The following is an 18733-nucleotide window of genomic DNA, read 5'->3' on the forward strand; positions in this document are numbered from 1 at the left end:
TGCAACAAGAAGAAAGATTAGAGTTAGAGTGAGAATATGTACCTCTCCCCTTAATTTGGGAGGGAAGAATTGGAGCTTGGGAAGGGGGCTTCTCAAGCTTTTCTTTGAGAGACACAACTTCTTTCCCTAAATCCGCAATCAAAGTAGTCAAATCATTGATGGCACTAAGTTGTTCGATTGAGTAACCCTTGCTTGTTGGTTCTCTCTCCACTTCTTGCCAATTCATGTAATGACGAACCACTTCATTAATTGCATCAACCACTTCTTCTTCCGTTTTATTCATGATTGGGCCTCCGGCTCCGTCATCCAAACTTGCTATCCCATGAGAACTCAACCCACCATAGAAGATATGTATGATTTGATAGGTAGGAATCCCATGGTGTGGACACTCTCTTTGATAATCCTTAAATCTTTCCCATGCTTCATAGAGACTTTCATTTGGCTTTTGCTTGAACCCTTGAATCAAAGCTCTTGCCTCCGTCGTCTTCTTTTGAGGATAGAAGCGGAACAAGAAAGCTTTGGTGACATCATCCCAAGTTCTCAAAGAATTGGGCTTCACTTCTTTATCTAACCATTCCAAATATCTTCCTATGAGAGAGAAAGAGAACAACTTAAGACGGATAAACTCTTGAGATACTCCATTGACCTTGATTGTGTTATAATATTTTTCAAACTCCTTAAGATGGTTCAATGGGCTCTCATTCTTAGCCCCACTTTATTGTCTCCTCTCAATTAGGGTGATCATTGCCGGCCGAATTTCAAAGTCAATTTCCGGTGTTGTAGGTGGAGCTATGCCGCTCTCATACCTGTATGCACCGGGCACTCCTAGTTCCTTCAAGGCAACTCTTGTATTTCCTCCCATGGCTTGGGATCTATGCATACAAAACTCAAAGAAAATATTAGTATCACGGCTACAAGTGTAACCTAAAGTGTAAAATCTTTTTGTATTTTGCAAATAGAGTGGAATAGACTCAACAACAACATGCACTCAAAGCACCATTCCCCGGCAACGGCGCCATTTTGATGGGATGAAGAACGGTGAGCTACCACCCCAACCAATCAAACAAAATTTATAACTCAACTAACCCCTATGAAGTGTAGTGGTAAGTCAAGGTCGAACCCAAAGGAATGGAGATCGAATGTATATTGCCTAAGTCAAGCTATTCCGAAGTCTAGTAGGGGTTGATGGTAGAAACTAGAGCTAAGCTAGGCAATGCAAAAAGCTTGTACTAATCAAATGCAAAGGCACTAGGGAAATGGATCCACATGCATCGACAATGAAGTTCAATCAACTTGGGGAATCAACCAATCAAGTCAAGCAATGTGAGGGAAAACCGAAATTGCAACCAAAAGAGCACATCATGCTATTCTCCTAGAGGTCTAATTAGCGCCAACTACATCAAACACTAGCTAGGAAACATCACAAGATATCTCAATCGAGTAAATGTAATCCACAAATCAATGGTCCGTATCAATGTGAACTCACAATGCAATCTAGTGTGAATAACAAGGGTGATCAAGCCTAATCAAGCACACACATGCACAAAATCAATCAACCAATTTAATCACATTATCAACTCAATCAATTTCCCCCAAATTAATCTTAATTCATCATCAACACATGCTTCACCACTACCCTAGCAATAAAACTACTCATAATCCATGAAAAACATCTAAATCAAAGCTAAACTAATCATCATACCTAAATTCATCAATTGAAATCAACAAATTCAATCCAAATCAATCAAACTATTAATCATCCAAATCAAACAACAATACTAATGAAATCAAACATTAAATTGTATTAAAGAGTAAAGAATCCTTACAAACTTGATAGAAATCAAATCAAATGTAGCAATCTTCAATCATCAATCATCAATCATCAAACCCACATTTTCTCTCTCTAAAAAGCTAAGAACTAGTGTTTTTCTCTCTCTAAAATATAATCTAATCTAATTCTCACTAATTAAGATCCAATTCTCCCTCTAAAAATGAAAAGAAATAACTATCAATACAAAGGGGAAGTTAGGATTGACGTCCAAAAATAGACCCACGCCGGTGCGGGCGCTCGGAGGAGAGAGAGAAGTGCGCACGGGAACACACCCAGAAAGGTGCGCCCGTACGCACCTAGTGTGCGGCCGCACTCGGCATATGTGCGACCGCACACTCCCCGAGTGTGCCCGCACAAAGCAGCAGCTCCCTTTCTTCTTCTTTGTCTTAGCTCATGGGGTGCACACATCCTAGATGATGGTGATGGAGGACAAGGTAGGCAGTAACTTCCTTGGAATTCTTGAAGGATATAAGCCATGGAAAGAGCATATGCAAGGCCTTGAAGCATGCTCCTTGGATCCCCCTTTGACTTGAAACTCCTTGCACAAGCTTTAGGCATGAAAATCAATGAAAGACCATGGAGAGGAAACTCAGGACTCCTTGGACAATCAATCACAACCTACAAACGAAGGATAAAAAGCAAGTAAAAGGGAAAAATAGCAACTAAACTAGAAAATGCATAAAATAGAGAAACTAACTACAAAAAGCATAAAATGAAGAAAGTAAGAATAAAACTAAGAAAAACTAAAGAAAAGAGTAATAAAATGAAATAAAATTCATCCAAAAAGGGACCAAATGAGTGCCATAAATGTCACTCATCACTTAGCACCACGGATCCTTCGTCGTGCAATCAAAGAAGCACGCCTCACTAGCTTCATAACCCCAGAACCCCAACAAGGTATGTACCTTGTGACTCCGGGTGCTGGTGGTGGAGGTGATCTGGTAGATCCAGAAGAGAGGGACTCACATTTTTTTGGATCTGAGTGTTTTGGTTGAGGAGAAGCCATTATCGAAGTGTACCAACACCTAGAATACGAAGAGAGAGAGAGAGAGAGAGAGAGAGAGAGAAGGGAAAAAACCCAGAAATTTGATAGACATTGAGGAGGCGTAGAGGAGAGAGAGAGATTTATAGTGTTAGGTGTTGGGGGGTTCATTTTCTGGAAAATATTTCCTAAATTGAATGCTCTCAACCATCTTCAAAGGGAATTGAATGCGGATTCAATGAAAGTGGTTGGGAGATCAATGAATTTAAAGGGAAAGGGGTAAATTTGGTTGGAGTTGTTAGTTTACTTAATTAAAACATAAACGTAACTAAGTTAAATTAGGAGTGTTAATAAATTTATTTTTAAAAAAAAGGAAATTATAGAAAATAACACCACAAAAAAACACAAATTTTGATTATAACACCACAAAAAAAAAATAAAAAAAAAAAATAAACTTGTATTATAACACCACAAAAAAAACTCACAAATTTGATTTCACCACTACTTAACGGATTCTTGGATGGAATCCGTTAGTGGGCTCATAATTTGACACGTGTCAATAGACTATAGGCTTAAAAAATTGAATTAATAAAAAGAAAAAAAAATTTAAAAACAAAAAAAGAAAATCCCTAACCCAGCTAGCCCCAGCACCGGCGTCCGGCGCCACCTTGCCACAGCTGCCGACATCGTAACCTAGGTCACCGGCAACCATCTCCCACACCAAAACCGGCGAAACCACCTCAGGCTGCTGAATTTTGCCTTCCCCCTCCCCGAGAACCACCCACGTTCGAGAAATCCTCTCCCACACCAACCCGAAAACCACCACGTAGTCGCCGAAATCTTCTCCCACACAACCCAAAAACCACCCACGTCGCCGAAATCTTCTCCCACACCATCGTCGTTGCCGAAATTCTCTACCATACCCAGAACCGTCATCGAAACCCCAACCGGCCACACCAACCCAAAAACCGCCCTCACCTGAACCCTAACCCGTTTCCATAAATTGAATCAAATCGGGGCTAGGTTAATTGGGAACGGTGTTTAAGGGATAGGGTGGTGCTTCGTCGGTAGTGTAGGGTTGTTCATGTGGTCGATCGTGGGTGGTCGGTCGGGAGAATCAGCAGCGGTGGTGGGCGGGAGGAACCGACGCCGGTGGTGAGAACGGTGGCTGGGTTAGGATTTTAGGGTTTTTTTTTTGTATTTTTTCTCTTTTTTTAATCCAATACAAAACTGACACGTATACTATGTGGGGCCTACTAACGGTTGTTTGGATGACGTTAGAATGTGGTGGTGAAATCAATTTTTTTGGTTTTTTTGTGGTGTTATAATAAAAGTTTTAAATTTTGTGGTGTTATAATCAAAACTTGTGTTTTTTCTGGTATTATTTTCTAAAATTTCCTAAAAAAATGTAAAGGAAAAAATGTCATTTTATTGGACAAAACTTACCAAATAAGGAAAAAAAATTGTTGCGAGTAATTTGAACCACCCAAAATGGAATTTGTTGCGAGTAAATTGAACCGGAGGTAGTATTAAAAACGAAATAATAAAAATAAAATAGAAAATATAACACCGGAAACAGAATGACAATCTTTCAAATAAAAAAAAAGAAAACAGAATGATAAGAACATAAGAAAAAACAGAATAATAAAATGAAAACAAGAAGAGAAAAAAAAAAATTCACATAAAACAAATTAGCTAGAATCAAGAAGAAAAAAAAATCAATAACCCATGCAAATTCAACATTAGTTTGAAAAACAAGAAGTTAAAAAAAAAAAAATCAAACCAACATAAAATCAATTCAAATTAGTTTCATACCACACAATGAATTAGATCTAGCAATTGATGCTAAAAAAAATTAGATTAATAAAAAACTATAGTAGTTATTAAGAATAAAACAACAAAATTACCATGAAAATAGTAGAATTTAAACTACTTGACTGAAGTTTGAGGATGAATCGAGTCGAATTTTGAGTGAGAAATTGATTGAGGAAATTTTTTGAGGGAAGAGTTGAGGCTCAAGAAAGAGAGAGAAGAAGTCTGATTGTTGTCGATGGCTTTTGTTGTTTTGGGAGTAACGAATGAAACCCTAGGGTTGTCTAAGTGGGCTGGGCTGGGATGGTTGAGGGAGTAATGCTTTTTTTTTAAAAAAAAAAAAATTAGCGGGATTTTGGGTACCCGTGATTAGCATAGCGTGTCCCATGTCCCGGCCCACAAATTTGCTATTTTAACGGGACGGGTACCCGACCTGAAAAAAAAAAGAAAAAATTGTCAATTTCCCATCGGGTTTTAGCAGGTCATTGGGTAATCGGGACAGGACAATTGGGTTGGGTTTTTTTAACACCCCTAGGGGTGAGCATGGGACGGGTACCCGTACCGTTAGTACTAACGATTCGGATACCCAATAACCAATATCATTAAAAGTGATATCCATAAACCGAACCGATAAGTTCTGGTACCCGAACTTCGGGTACTCGGGTTTTCGGATCGGTTATCGGGTACCCAAAAGTAAGGTATCCAATTGTGATAAGGGACTGTTCTCATTGACTGAACTCAGCTGAACTGAACTGAACTTATTAGAGCTAAACTGAAATGAATCTTTTATTAGAGAAGGAAATTAGGAGCTGAACTAAACTGAATTGAACTAAACTTATTAGAGCTGAACTAAAAATAAACGTATGAGAACATACCCTTAAAATTAATAAATTAGTTATTATGATATTTTTTTTAACACTAATTAACAACAATACTGTTTAGGAGATTTTTACCTTAGACACTTGGGCCAATGAGGGGTTGCCACGTGTCAAAGGCTAGCAGGTCACCCCTGGCCAATCTCCAGCTAACACGTGGCCTTCCCAGATACTCCTTCAGAATCGCGGCCTTCAAAGGCCCAATTCCCCAAAAACCGCACTTTGCGGCGCAGCCCACCTGCTCTAGCTCAGAATGACCTAGTGGAGGGCATTTTTCCCCATGACCCTATAAATAGGGAGATATTCCCCCATTTTGGGGGCATTCACAATCATTTATTACATCCATTTTCTCTCTCATCAAAGAACTCATGAGCTTGGAATCCTAGCAGATCCCCACCTTAAATTTCGCATTTTTTATTATTCTTCAAGTTACTAACTTGAGCGTTGGAGGCAGAGCACCACCTAACCGATGTCTCCGTTGATTTTGCAGGTACAGAGCCAGCAGGACCAGTTTTCGAGCTGTAACTCTCCCAAGGGACAAAAACACCCAAAACAAATACCACATGATCTTGACCAAATTATTAATAATATTACTAATCTTTGATATTATACTACGTATAGTGATTGTGAAGTAAAGTAAGATTTTAAATATTCGAAAATTAATTTTAAGTAGGGAAAAAATAAAAAATTGCTTATCGGATCGAAACAGGTAACCGTTAATATTAAAATGATATCAAGAAACCATACCCGATAATTAAACCATTATTATAATCGGATCGGGTACCCTAATTTTCGGAACCGTAACGGAACAAGTTTCGGTTTTCGAGTAGTGTTGCTCAGCCCTAGTCACCATGTAGTACATTATTTAATTGATTGAATTCACTTTTAAATTTAACGTTTTTTTTTTTGTAAATTAAACAAGGAGAAAACTGGGAAAAAGCACACAGCCAAAAATGAAAATATAAGGCGGGAGCGCAAAGTTTCCTCAAAATTTAAATAACCCCGCGTTTACTCATTTGCTGACCTCATTAAAAACACAAGTTTATATAAAAACCGACAAAATCACATTTCCGTATCAAAAATATTTCACACCAAAATAAAAACTTCCTCTCTTTCACTTTTTTCTTTTCCCAAATTACCCTTCTCTATCTATCCAATTTTCCTCATCACCCCTCCCGCCATTGCCATGGATCGCAGCGAGCGAAGATCAGGCAGCGCGCGCAGAAGCTTGAAGCGTAAGCTTGAAGAAGACTTTCATGAAACTCGTCAAACCAAGCTCGATCTTTCTCCTTCGAAGAATCTACCGAATCATCAAGATCTGATAGCCGAGATTAATTCGTATGTTCATCTTCTTCATCGCTCCTTCTCGTCGTCTGATTCAGATCGTGCCGATTCCAAACGCGCCACTCATTTTTTCTCCGAACTCGCCAAAAACGGTAAAAAAAAAAATCAGGAATTTTTTTTTGATTTGATGTAATTTGCATTTGATACGATTTTTTTTTTTTTTTTGTTCAGAGGAATTGGCGAGTTTGATAGTTGATTGTGGAGCTGTGCCAGCTTTAGTGATGCATCTTCAGTCGCCACCAAACGACGGCGTTTCGAAGCCCCTTGAGCACGAGGTTGAGAAAGGAAGTGCTTTCGCGCTTGGTCTTATTGCTGCTAAGGTTACTAATTTGATTGCCTTTCGAAATTTCTAGTTATTAATTTTGTTCTTAAATAAGCTATTCTTTGCAATGAATAGCATAATACCAGGAACCTTATTTGGCTGTTGTTATTTTGTGTGGTTCAATCGAGTAAAAACTGTCAAACAGATACCTTGTTTATATGTTTCTGCCATTATTGGGCCGATTCTGTAATAGAATTTAATGGATTCGGTAGGTTTTGTATGTTTGTACCATGTCATAATTCGAGGTCTAAATAACTTGTTAATACCCTAAGAGAGTATCGGTAATTATTATTTTGACTCGTTTGCCTGAGCTGTATCATAATGTTGAATAAAAATGGCTGTAATTAGTGTTTGGACAATTTTTTTTTTTTTGGATGAATTCTTTCTTATTTGGATTTTGGTTCATTTCACAGCCAGAACATCAACAAGTTATAGTTGACGCGGGTGTTTTGCCTCTTCTTGTTGCTCTTTTAAAAAGGCATAAAAGTGGCTATTCTCGATCTCTCTGTGGTGCTGTAAGAAGAGCAGCCGATGCTTTAACTAACCTTGCTCATGAAAATCATAATGTCAAATCTCGTGTCAGGTTTGTAGCATTGTACATGTCTCCAGCTGTTTCACCATTTTTTAGAGATGTATTTGCTATATTGTGACATTTTGTTTTATTTCTGGACAGGGTTGAAGGCGGCATTCCACCACTTGTCGAACTTTTAGATTCTACTGATGTCAAAGTCCAAAGAGCAGCAGCTGGTGCTCTAAGAACTCTTGCTTTCAAAAATGATGAGAATAAAAATCAAGTAATGCTTACTATGATCCATGCCAAATTCTACTTTGTAAGGCCAAGTGATAACCTAAGTACCTAACCAATTGTTTTTATGTATCTGCAGATTGTAGAATGCAATGCTTTGCCTACCCTAATATTAATGCTTCGCTCTGAGGACCCAGCTATTCACTATGAAGCAGTTAGTGTTCAACTGTTCTTCAGAATAGGCTGTAAAGCTGTATGTTTGATGTAATGTCGGTTGTTTTTAGTTATTCACTTTGGTGGGCATGTCAAACTTTGCAGGTTGGTGTCATTGGGAATTTGGTTCACTCGTCTCCTAACATAAAGAAAGATGTTCTCCAAGCTGGTGCTGTGCAACCTGTCATCAGGCTGCTCAGGTATGTGTATTAGACCTACGCCCAAAGTTAATTATTCACTTTTAAAAAAACTTGTTACCTGCTTCATATTGTCTACTTTATGCAGCTCCTGCTGTTGTGAGAGCCAAAGAGAGGCAGCTTTACTCCTTGGACAGTTTGCCTCTGCTGATTCAGATTCCAAGGTTAGCTCTCTAGTTGTAATTAAAAAAAGGTTACCTTCATTCGACATTTATTTATTTTTTAAAATTCTGAATAGGACTGTTATAGTGGTATAACCAATAATATATATGTAGGTACACATAGTCCAGAGAGGTGCTGTCCCACCTTTGATTGAGATGCTCCATTCACCCGATGCTCAGCTTATGGAAATGTCTGCTTTTGCTCTTGGAAGGCTGGCTCAGGTATGCTTCCTGTGTTTACTCTTCGCTTTGTGCTTTCTCTCTTTATAATACCAGTCTTTTCTCTGCAGTAGTGGCCCTATATGCTGTTTCTGATGTCTTATTCTGTCAAAGCAGCCCTTATTGTATGGTGCCTCGGTACTAAATGGAATGTTACTTTTATTTGTTTGAAGGATTCACATAATCAAGCTGGTATAGTTCAATGTGGTGGTATCATGCCCTTGTTGAAGCTACTTGATTCAAAAACTAGTCCTCTACAGCATAATGCTGCATTTGCTTTATATGGCCTTGCAGACAATGAGGTATTGTTGGAAAATGCTTTGCTGCCTTGTTCCATTTTGATATTCTTTTCTCTACAATCAGCTCATCAAGTCTGTATGATAGGATAATATTGCAGATCTTATTAAAATTGGTGGTGTTCAGAAACTCCAGGAAGGGGCATTTATAGCTCAGGTATGATCAGATAATGCTTCTATTGAAAGTTAGGGTCTTTTGGTTGTGGATTTCTATCTGTTCTAAAATTCTTGTATGCCATTTGTACATGTACTTTTGAAGGGAAAAAATTGTTGCTGTTTAGTTGATCAAATGCAAACAAATAAAGTAGTGAATCTATTTAATTTTGATGTTTGTTGATAGTAGTAAGAGATAGTGAGCATTTGGTGCACTCACTTGGAAGAAATATCATGAGGGTAAAAAGAAAAATAAAAATGGAAACAAAAATAATTTATTATATTATTTAAATGAGGTAGGACTTTATGTAGGGACAAGATCTTTGGGAGAATGAAACCTTATTTAGGGACAGAGAGGGTGATGCCATAACTTGAGATAAAATGATGAAGCTACCGATTCTACTTTTATAAAAAACTTTAGAATATCTTAAAGTATGATAACAATTTGTAGATATTCTAAATAGAGAGTCATTTTTAGTATCTATTATAAAAAAAAAGTAAGGATATCGTACTTCAATGTGAATGGAAGGCGTGCAAATTTGCTTGAAATGAATAGGTTGCAGGCTTGCTGTACTTAATTGCTTTTAGCCCCATCTCATCCTTTGCCTCAATGTGAGATTTGAGATTCATGCACTTGTCTTGAATCTTTTTATCGCTAGGACTTCTTTGCCTTTTTCCTATGCTGCAAATTTTGGTACATTATTCAATTTATGATCCATTAACTATAAATGTTGCAATTCAGCAGTAGAGAACTGATCATATCAAATCTTCTTCTATAATGCCACCATATCTATGATGAATGTTCAAGCTCTTTAGCCTCATTTGCTTCTTCCCAATACTTCCAGAAGCCACTTCCATCCAAATTATTTTTAATCTGGATGGTGAGTTTGGTGACAAGTCTACTTTAATTGATTGAATTTAAGCTCTATTTATTGTCCCATCTGTCTAATTAATAAAGTGAGTGCTTAACATATTGGGACTTGGAAAATTACTTTATAATGGCCTTAAGTTAGCTCATAAAAGTTATAATGAACAATGATGCTTGGACTCAATGACTCATCACCTAGCCTTGATGTAGCCATGTTGACATGATTTATGTTGCATTAACATATTGACAGGGCTGGGAATAGGCTAGTTTCAAATTTCAAGACACAAATTTTTTTGAACACAATTTCAAGACACAATTGAGGCAAAGAATCCCTTAAAATAATAAATAATATAAACAAGTGAAAAGGACATTAGAAAAAAATCTTAATTATATTAATACCACAATTTGGAAACTGCCAACATTGAGCAATAAAGCTTAAGATAGATATATAAAGAAATATGTAGTTGAATTAGTACAAGCTATAGGTGATTTAGTTTAGCAATCTGGAGAAGGCATTGTGCATTTTGGCTGCTTTCAGACTTCCAGTCATAGCCTCTCCCTCCTGTACGTCCAGGATTTATTTTCAATTGAGAACTGCTATTCGGTTTCTTATACTAGTTTGATTGGCATTTCTGCAGCCAACCAAGGATTGTGTGGCAAAGACTATGAAGAGAATGGAAGAGAAGATCCAAGGAAGAGTAAGATTTCACCATTTTATCTCAGGCCTATTTCAATCTGTCACTTAAATGTAGTCTTTCTGATATTCTTTATTCCATGAAACATATATAGGTACTTAACCATCTGTTGTACCTCATGCGGGTTGCTGATAAACCTGTTCAAAGACGAATTGCTATTGCACTTGCTCACCTTTGTTCATCAGAACATCAGAGGAGGATTTTCATTGACAACAATGGTAATTTCTGTTTATGTTTTGTCTAACAGGTCATGGTTACGTCTTAAATAAAACACCTATTATCCCACTACAACACTGCTTATTTTTAATTTTATTTAGTTACAATTTGAAGGGACTAAATTTCTCTGTTTGGATTTGGATTTATTTATTTATTTTCCGAAAATGTTTTGACTATATTCTTTACAGGTTTGGATTTGCTCCTGGAGCTTCTTGAATCTTCAGGTACAAAGCAACAGCAAGATGGTTCAATAGCTTTGTACAAGATGGCTAGCAAAACCAATATACTTTCACCAGTTGATGCAGCTCCTCCATCACCCACTCCACAGGTGTGTGCTATCAGGCTTATCAATTGCAATATAGTTTGTTCGATAAATCAGCAGCTTGTGAAAAATAGCTGGAAATCTGCTTCTTTTTAAATTATCCATTGCTATAATCGTTGATCTCATTCTATGATATCTATATTGCTTTTATAGGCTCATTTTCGTATATTCTGGTTATGATGCCTATTAATTAATCTTGGTTCTTTGTATGGGCAGGTGTATTTGGGTGAGCAATATGTAAATAATTCAACATTGTCTGATGTTACCTTCCTTGTAGAAGGTAAAATACCTTTTATTCATGTACTCTAAACATTTTTTTTTTCCTTTCAAATGATGAATATAATTTAGTAGCTTATTATACGTCTGTTTATATTCAGGCAGGAGATTTTATGCTCACCGCATATGCCTTCTTGCATCTTCTGATGCATTTCGTGCAATGTTTGATGGTGGTTATCGGGTAAGTGCATCATAATCTGAGTAGCTTTCTGTTCACTAGTTATAGATGCATCTTTTCTGACATCACTTACAATCTACTTGTTTTTATAAACAGAAGTATTATAATGTCAAATCAATGCAGACAGTATTTGATTGAATTCTTATGTGACTGATTGCAGGAGAAGGATGCTAAAGATATAGAGATTCCAAATATAAGATGGAGTGTATTTGAGTTAATGATGAGGTGAGGTTCTTGTCAAATTTTGTTGGAATGAAATTGGGCCCTGTGGAGGTTGCTAATCTTGTTTTGTGGGTTTGCAGATATATATATACAGGATCTGTAAATGTGAATTTGGATGTTGCTCAGGACTTGCTTAGAGCTGCTGACCAGTATCTACTTGATGGTCTTAAACGGCTTTGCGAGTATGCCATTGCACAGGTATGCGTGAGATTGAGATAGCAAGTTTTTATATTCTTATCTTGGATAGCAAGTAGCTAACAGCCATTATTTTCAAAAACGCATCTGAAACTTTCAGGATATCTCTGTGGAGAACGTTACACTCATGTATGAGTTGTCAGAGGCCTATAATGCTATGTCATTAAGGCATACATGCATCTTGTTTATCTTGGAGCAGTTTGATGGACTAAGTTCCATGTCCTGGTAAGAATTCATCACAAAGTCTTGTATTTTTGCTGCCTTTATAAGAGTTTTTTGAACTTGTATTGATGAAAGTCAGAACTATATAGCTGCAAGGTCTATAATTTAATTATTTTTCCATTACAAAAACTTGTTGAATTGTTACAATATTATAGGAGTTTTAGCTGTTGTAAAAACATGGGGGTTTTAACAAATTTGTAGACATGTTGTGTTAGTCTTGCAATCACAGTAAGCATCCATGTGGGATTTATGTTTATGACAACTGGTTTCTTGTCTGCTTTAGAACTATCTGCTGTGAATCTGCCTATTGTGACGGTAACATCATTTGCGTACTGGCTCAGAAGTGTTAAATTGGATGGGGAATCCATCTTGTTAGATCTCTGGAGTTGGCAATGTTTAGTTGAGTGCACAGAAAATCTTGAAAATGCTCGTATAGTTGTTCTATTTGCATCAAACTTGATGTTTATGTGAATACAATATTGGTTAATGTGACATGCTCTTCATATGAAGTAACCATTGGAAACCTACATTGTATAACTTAACAAAATTGTGTTCATCGAATTAATCTTGTGCACTGGTTATGTCACAGGTACCCTCGCCTAATTCAACGCATTATACCAGAGATTCGTGAGTTTTTTGAAAGAGTACTTACAAAGCCTAGTCTTGTTGAAGTAACTGGAGAATAGAAGATCCAGTGCTCGTCTAAGTCTTGACTAACCATTTAGGATTTGTAAGCACAGAAACAAAAAGTTAGCTTCTTAATCATTCTTTGAGCTTGGGGAGCAGAATTTCGCTTCCATTCAGCATAGTGATCCTTCAGTATAATTGATAGTGTAAAGCAATTGCCAAACATACTTTGGTAAATAGCTATGGGTGATGTAAATATCCTGATATTCTTATGAGGGTTGTGAGTCCTGTGACATTTAAGTAAAATTTTGGTTTGTAAATTCTGTGAAGAGTTTGGTCATGCGTTGATTCCTCATTCCTGAACATTCATTCTTACTCGATCAACTGAACGAAAATAAAACTATTATGATTTAACTTAAAATTGCATAATAATAGACCAATTTCACCAAAATTATTACTCACCCTATTTAGGAAAAACTAACTTGATTAGGAAAAAATCTTCCCTAATCTTATACAATTTGTCCTTATATACAACTCTACTACTCTAGTAACTAAGGTGTGTTTGGGCTAAGTCCACTGGCCTAAAGTCCAATACCTTGAAATTATGAAAATACCTTCCATGTAATTATATATGGGTAGACTCTAGTCTAGGCATCTTAGCCTACACCCCTTCCTAAACTCATCGTTTAACATCCCTTCCCCAAATACTCACTTTTACAGTAACTACATAGTAATATCCATACTATTTCCCCCACCCCATATATACAGAAAAAAAAAAAAACCATTATCATTTCACTTTCTCTCTCCTCACCCATTTTCTACATTTTCTCTCTCTACACCTATTTTTTGCATTTTCAAATCTGAAATTTCTATGAATTTATGACAAATTATCAAAAAAAAAAAATTGTCCAGTTACTACATAATTACACTAATCAAGGTCGAAATTCAAAGGAGTAAGTGATTTTGTTCATTTTTAGTTCAAAAAAGAGTATAAACCCTAGTTTTAGTAATTTTTGTTGCAATTGTGTTACAGGATCATCATCGAAGTATAAAACATAGAAAAAGATTATGAACTATTGCATTTTAGTAATTTTTACTAATTTTCATTTAAAAACTAGTAATCTGAACAAGTAGCTTTTGATTTTTGGGTATGAACTATGAAGTATTCTCTGTTTTTTTTTGGGCAGTTGAAGGAAATAGTTACAGAGAAGAACATCAAAGAATCTGGAGAAAAGTAAGCATTAATTGAATTAGTTCGTAGCGTTTCTTTTTTTACTGAATGTTCATTTCCGTTTCAATAAATGTTCATTTATATACTAGTATACAATCATTCACATGTTAATAGATGATTAATATAAATATATTACTACATTTATATATTACAACATAGTCATTGTATTAATGTTCATTCTTTTTCATAGTTTGGAGTGGAAAATTATTACTACATAGTCATTGTATATATAAATGTTCATTCTTTTTCATAGTTTGGAGTGGAAAGTTATTTTAGATGAATATTCATTTGTTTTTTGGTAGATGTTCAATCGCATAAAAGTATATGGTTTTCACATATTAGTATACGATTACTAGAATTTTGATAAATATTTATATTTTGGTCATCTTCTTCAAATATTTCATGCTCGGTTAACTTTTGAGTTTCAACATGTGTCTTTTTTTCAGATGGATGTATGATAAATCACATATTGATAGCTTCAAGTGTTATTTACGTATGTATTTCATGTTCTTTGATTGATATCTTTCATAGGCATTTTTAAACTAATGCATGTTCATTTATATATTAATAGATGTACATTTTCATATTCAATTATGTGAATATGATCATTATTGTATTAATAGTTGTTCATTCCATATTAATAGATGATCAATTCTACAAATGTATATGTTCATTTATATATTAATATATGTTCATTTCCATATCGATCATTTCAATTGTTATATTTTCATATTTATATGAAAATTGGTTCATTTCAACACTTATTTTTGCTCAAATCTAACTAAAAAAATCTTGTTTTTGCCTATAAGTTAAACAAAGAATAATGGATATTTAGCAAGGAAAAAAAAGGAAGATCAGACGACAAAAATAAGGAAATCAAGAATGCATGGATTCGCGCAACATCAATATGTGTAGAATTGAATTGTATATTTAATATTCAATAGTTTAGTTTTTGGTGATATACAATTTCTATTTGATTTTAATAAGAAGGATATAAACTTTTTGTTTCCCAAAGTATTATTACAAATCACATCATTCAAAAGCAAACATTTAAATAGTATATATATAATACTAATATTTTTTTGACGACTTTGAACCATCATTAACTAACTATATTAGAATATGTTCATAAACACACCTTAACGATCAATAGGAAACTGTACAAAAGTTAAACATTCAGTTCTTGTATCAAGTCACTCATAGGATCTAATATTTCTACACTTATTATCTTTATAACCCCTTATTAGAACAAATAAATCCTTTCATAAAAAATGAGCCATCCCTTCGCCTCTTACTCCTCCTAACTCTGATCCCAAACCTTTCATAAAAGCATACTCATTATACATTTCATAAGCATCATCTATCGAAGGAAATTGTTTCCTCCAAAAATCAAAGTGACTTTCTTCTTCAAAAATAACAGCATCCTCTATTCCCACAGCAATAATTAAACATGTAATAAATGAACAAATACAGTAGCAATAATGGTAAATTACAATAATGCATTTGATCAATTATAGTAAAATTACCATATGTAAAAATATATATGATCATCTATAGTTACATAACTGAACATTATTAATGAAACTACAAAACAGTGATAATCATTAAAAGCTGCATGTACAACTTATAATTCCATAAACACAAGTGTATATATAAATGAACATTTATAATTGCATAAGTGAACATTATTACAACAAAACAGAATAACAAATGTTAAACTATTTTTTTTCAGGGAATAAATATTAAAATATGTTCACTAGTTAAAATATGTATGAGCGTCTTTAAAAGAATAAAAATCATTGAAATTCACGTGTACAACATTTATATTCAAATACAACTACAATAAACCTATAGTTATAGGCGTCGCTCGAAGTGCGTCTACGTTAAAGCATAGTGGTGAATATGCTTGGCACTCATAGGAAGTGGGAATTGACATATACGATTAGGGACAACGATTAGGGACAAAGCAAAGTAGGGAGCCGCCAACAAGTTTTTAAGGAACTTGTAAACCGTTCACGGATCATAAAAGGCAACCACGAAAAAGGGACAACGAAAGGCAACAACGATTGACCCGTGAAGGTTATACCCCATTCATAATCCATGAGATTATTAACTCCATATGGTTCGGAACCACGAAAGGAGGATCGGGGATGATGGTACGAAGTGAGTCATGGAGTCACATTCGCCCGTATTGGCCTCTACTCGATTCTTATATTGAAAAGTATTCCTGTGATCTCAAAGGCATACAAACAAAATATTCAATTTGCTCCAAACTATTATTATGCTAAATTGGTTGAATATTAATGCAACACATAATTCTAATTATTAGTGATCACTTGATTAAACAACAAGATTAAAAAGAAACCTAAACCGGTTGTCCAAATTATCTTATTAGTCGTGATTTTCAATTACATATTCCCTTTAACATGCAATATGGTGATCATAAATAATAATAAAATAAACATTAATATTGGAAGCAATCTAACAATAATAGCGTTAGTCCAAATCAAATAATAATCCTAATCATGATACTAGCAATAAAAATAATAATAAGAGTAACTGTTTGTAACTTCAATAAAAATATAAATCAAATTGAAATTAAATTAAATAAAAAGTAGAGTTGATTTGGTCCAAACCCTCAGTTAATTCTACCTTTCACGCCTTGGTTTAAGTATAGAACTTCGGGTATTGTATGGACTCCTCAGAGTGCTTAAGGGATATAAAATGAGAGAATAGGGTGGCTAGAGTTTAGGCTAGAGCAAGAGAATGATTTTTGGTGTAGGGAGAGAGAATAATTTTTAGTGTAGAAGAGAGAAAGAGAGAAGGATTAGGTGATCAAGCTTGTTGATGATTGAAAAAGGGGAGATATGACCTCTATTTATAGGGAAAAAAGAGGGGTCGAATCAAGAAAAGATAAGAATTCGAATCGGATAAAACTCTTGCGATAGACAGTAGTTTTTGCGGTTTTTGTTTTTAGCATATCTTTTGATCCAGAAATTGGAATAAGATTAATAAGATATCGCTGGAAAGCTATTGAAGTTTAATTTCTAACCCAATTAGAATCAGATTAAAATATTTTGTAGAATAAAAGATATAGCCAAAATAGTGGGACGGTGTCAGTTTTGGATAGAGTTTAGTATTTCTTTTATATCTTTTTCGTTATAGCTCGGAATTAATATTATAATATATCATTGGAAAGATAATTTCAAGAGCTATCCAACCATCTAAGAATCAGATAAAAACTATGTAGAACGAAAATAACATCTGTCAATCTTTGAATGTCTTTCAATTCGAATCGAATTAGGATTTTCAAAAAGAAAAGTTTTATTCAATTTCAAATTCATTAATCTTATCTTTTCTAAAAGGATAATTAAGATCTTTTAGAAGCTTATAGAAGCTTCCAATTAATCCTAATTGGATTAGGAGTGGGATTAAATCCTTTGGACCCTCCACATGATCATTGGGTCTTAGGTAAGGTGGGCTTAGGTTCGGTTTGGACTCAGTTTAGTATTTTGGCCATAACTTATTCGTTATAACTCGGATTTGGGCTTATAATACATCGTTGGAAAGCTCTTTTAAAGCTCTATCCAAATATTTAACAATTGGACCCAGATTATGGACCCAAATAAACTGATCTAAACGTTTTTATAAAAAGGGCACGAAATGAATGAATTATTTTGGGTTTAAAGGCACGAAAAGAGGAAAATAAGTTATGATTTTGAAAAATGGGCTATGAATTGGATTGGTTTATGAAATTTATTGAATGGAACATGGATTTAAGCATTCTAAAGATTACATACTCAACCCGACCAATAATGGCGGTGAAAGGTTGTTCATCATCGGGTTTGGTTTTGGGGAGACATTTTTAAGTGTCTACAGAAGCCCCCACTTTGACTGAGTTTGTAGAAACGTCAGTTTCGAAAACGATAGTCAAAGTAGTCGATAGGGACGGAGAATGATTTAAGACGTTCTGCGATCCTAAATCACTCTGTATACGCCGATACCTGCAGAAAAATGTTAGTTCCACAGATAAAAGAGTAAAGAGATAGAAGGCATATCTGACACTAGTGTATCGGTGACAAATGAGTTTTGTAGCTTCCTATGCTTGAAGGAATCCACCGAATGATACTTTCCATGCTTGAGGAAAGTCGACAGATGATGTTGGCAGTTTTCTATGCTTGAAGAAACCCACCGGTTTAGATACTTTCCATGCTTGAGGAAAGTCGACAGATGACAATTTTCCATGCTTGAGGAAAAAATTTTCTGATGATGAAATTGCAAGTCTCTGTGTATCGAGAACCTTGCGCCGTAAAATGATGATGGTTCGATTGTCCCCGAACGTGGGCTGTAGTTGGTCCGCTTGTCCTCGGACGTGGGCTGTGGATGGTCCGCTTGTCCCCGGACGTGGGATGTAATTGGTTCGCTTGTCCCCGAACGTGGGCTGTAGATGGTCCGCTTGTCCCCGGACGTGGGTTGTAGTTGGTCCGCTTGTCCCCGGACGTGGGCTATAAATGGTCCGCTTGTCCCCGGA

At 35.5% G+C, this 18733-nt stretch overlaps 1 protein-coding gene and 1 non-coding gene across 2 annotated transcripts; both read left to right on the top strand.

Moving 5' to 3' along the window:
• The first annotated feature begins 371 nt into the window (after positions 1 to 371).
• Positions 372 to 477, top strand: LOC145618772 (small nucleolar RNA R71). Its single transcript, XR_014108022.1, has one exon. It is a non-coding gene; the product is annotated as a small nucleolar RNA R71 (small nucleolar RNA).
• Positions 478 to 6602: 6125 nt separating this feature from the next.
• LOC145616506 (ARM REPEAT PROTEIN INTERACTING WITH ABF2-like) lies at positions 6603 to 13255 on the top strand. The gene is made up of 19 exons (XM_081671242.1): positions 6603 to 6936; positions 7016 to 7164; positions 7580 to 7749; positions 7840 to 7960; positions 8051 to 8125; positions 8230 to 8324; positions 8410 to 8485; positions 8597 to 8704; positions 8875 to 9003; positions 9086 to 9154; positions 10657 to 10716; positions 10808 to 10931; positions 11118 to 11257; positions 11468 to 11531; positions 11629 to 11708; positions 11866 to 11930; positions 12008 to 12125; positions 12223 to 12347; positions 12934 to 13255. Exons 1-19 carry the CDS (start codon positions 6687 to 6689, stop codon positions 13028 to 13030), a joined length of 2115 nt encoding a protein of 704 aa, XP_081527368.1. The 5' UTR covers positions 6603 to 6686; the 3' UTR covers positions 13031 to 13255.
• The last annotated feature ends 5478 nt before the right edge of the window (positions 13256 to 18733 follow it).

Source organism: Chenopodium album, chromosome 26, assembly GCF_948465745.1.
Source record: "Chenopodium album chromosome 26, dcCheAlbu1.1, whole genome shotgun sequence".
Taxonomy (NCBI): domain Eukaryota; kingdom Viridiplantae; phylum Streptophyta; class Magnoliopsida; order Caryophyllales; family Amaranthaceae; genus Chenopodium; species Chenopodium album.

What these genes read in the sequence shown, in the direction of transcription:
- LOC145616506 (XM_081671242.1), top strand. Translation starts at nt 6,687, where the DNA reads ATGGATCGCAGCGAGCGAAGATCAGGCAGCGCGCGCAGAAGCTTGAAG. An exon ending in AAGAGAAGATCCAAGGAAGA is followed by an intron (nt 10,717 to 10,807) that starts GTAAGATTTCAC and finishes AAACATATATAG; the next exon opens with GTACTTAACCATCTGTTGTA. An exon ending in TGTTTGATGGTGGTTATCGG is followed by an intron (nt 11,709 to 11,865) that starts GTAAGTGCATCA and finishes GACTGATTGCAG; the next exon opens with GAGAAGGATGCTAAAGATAT.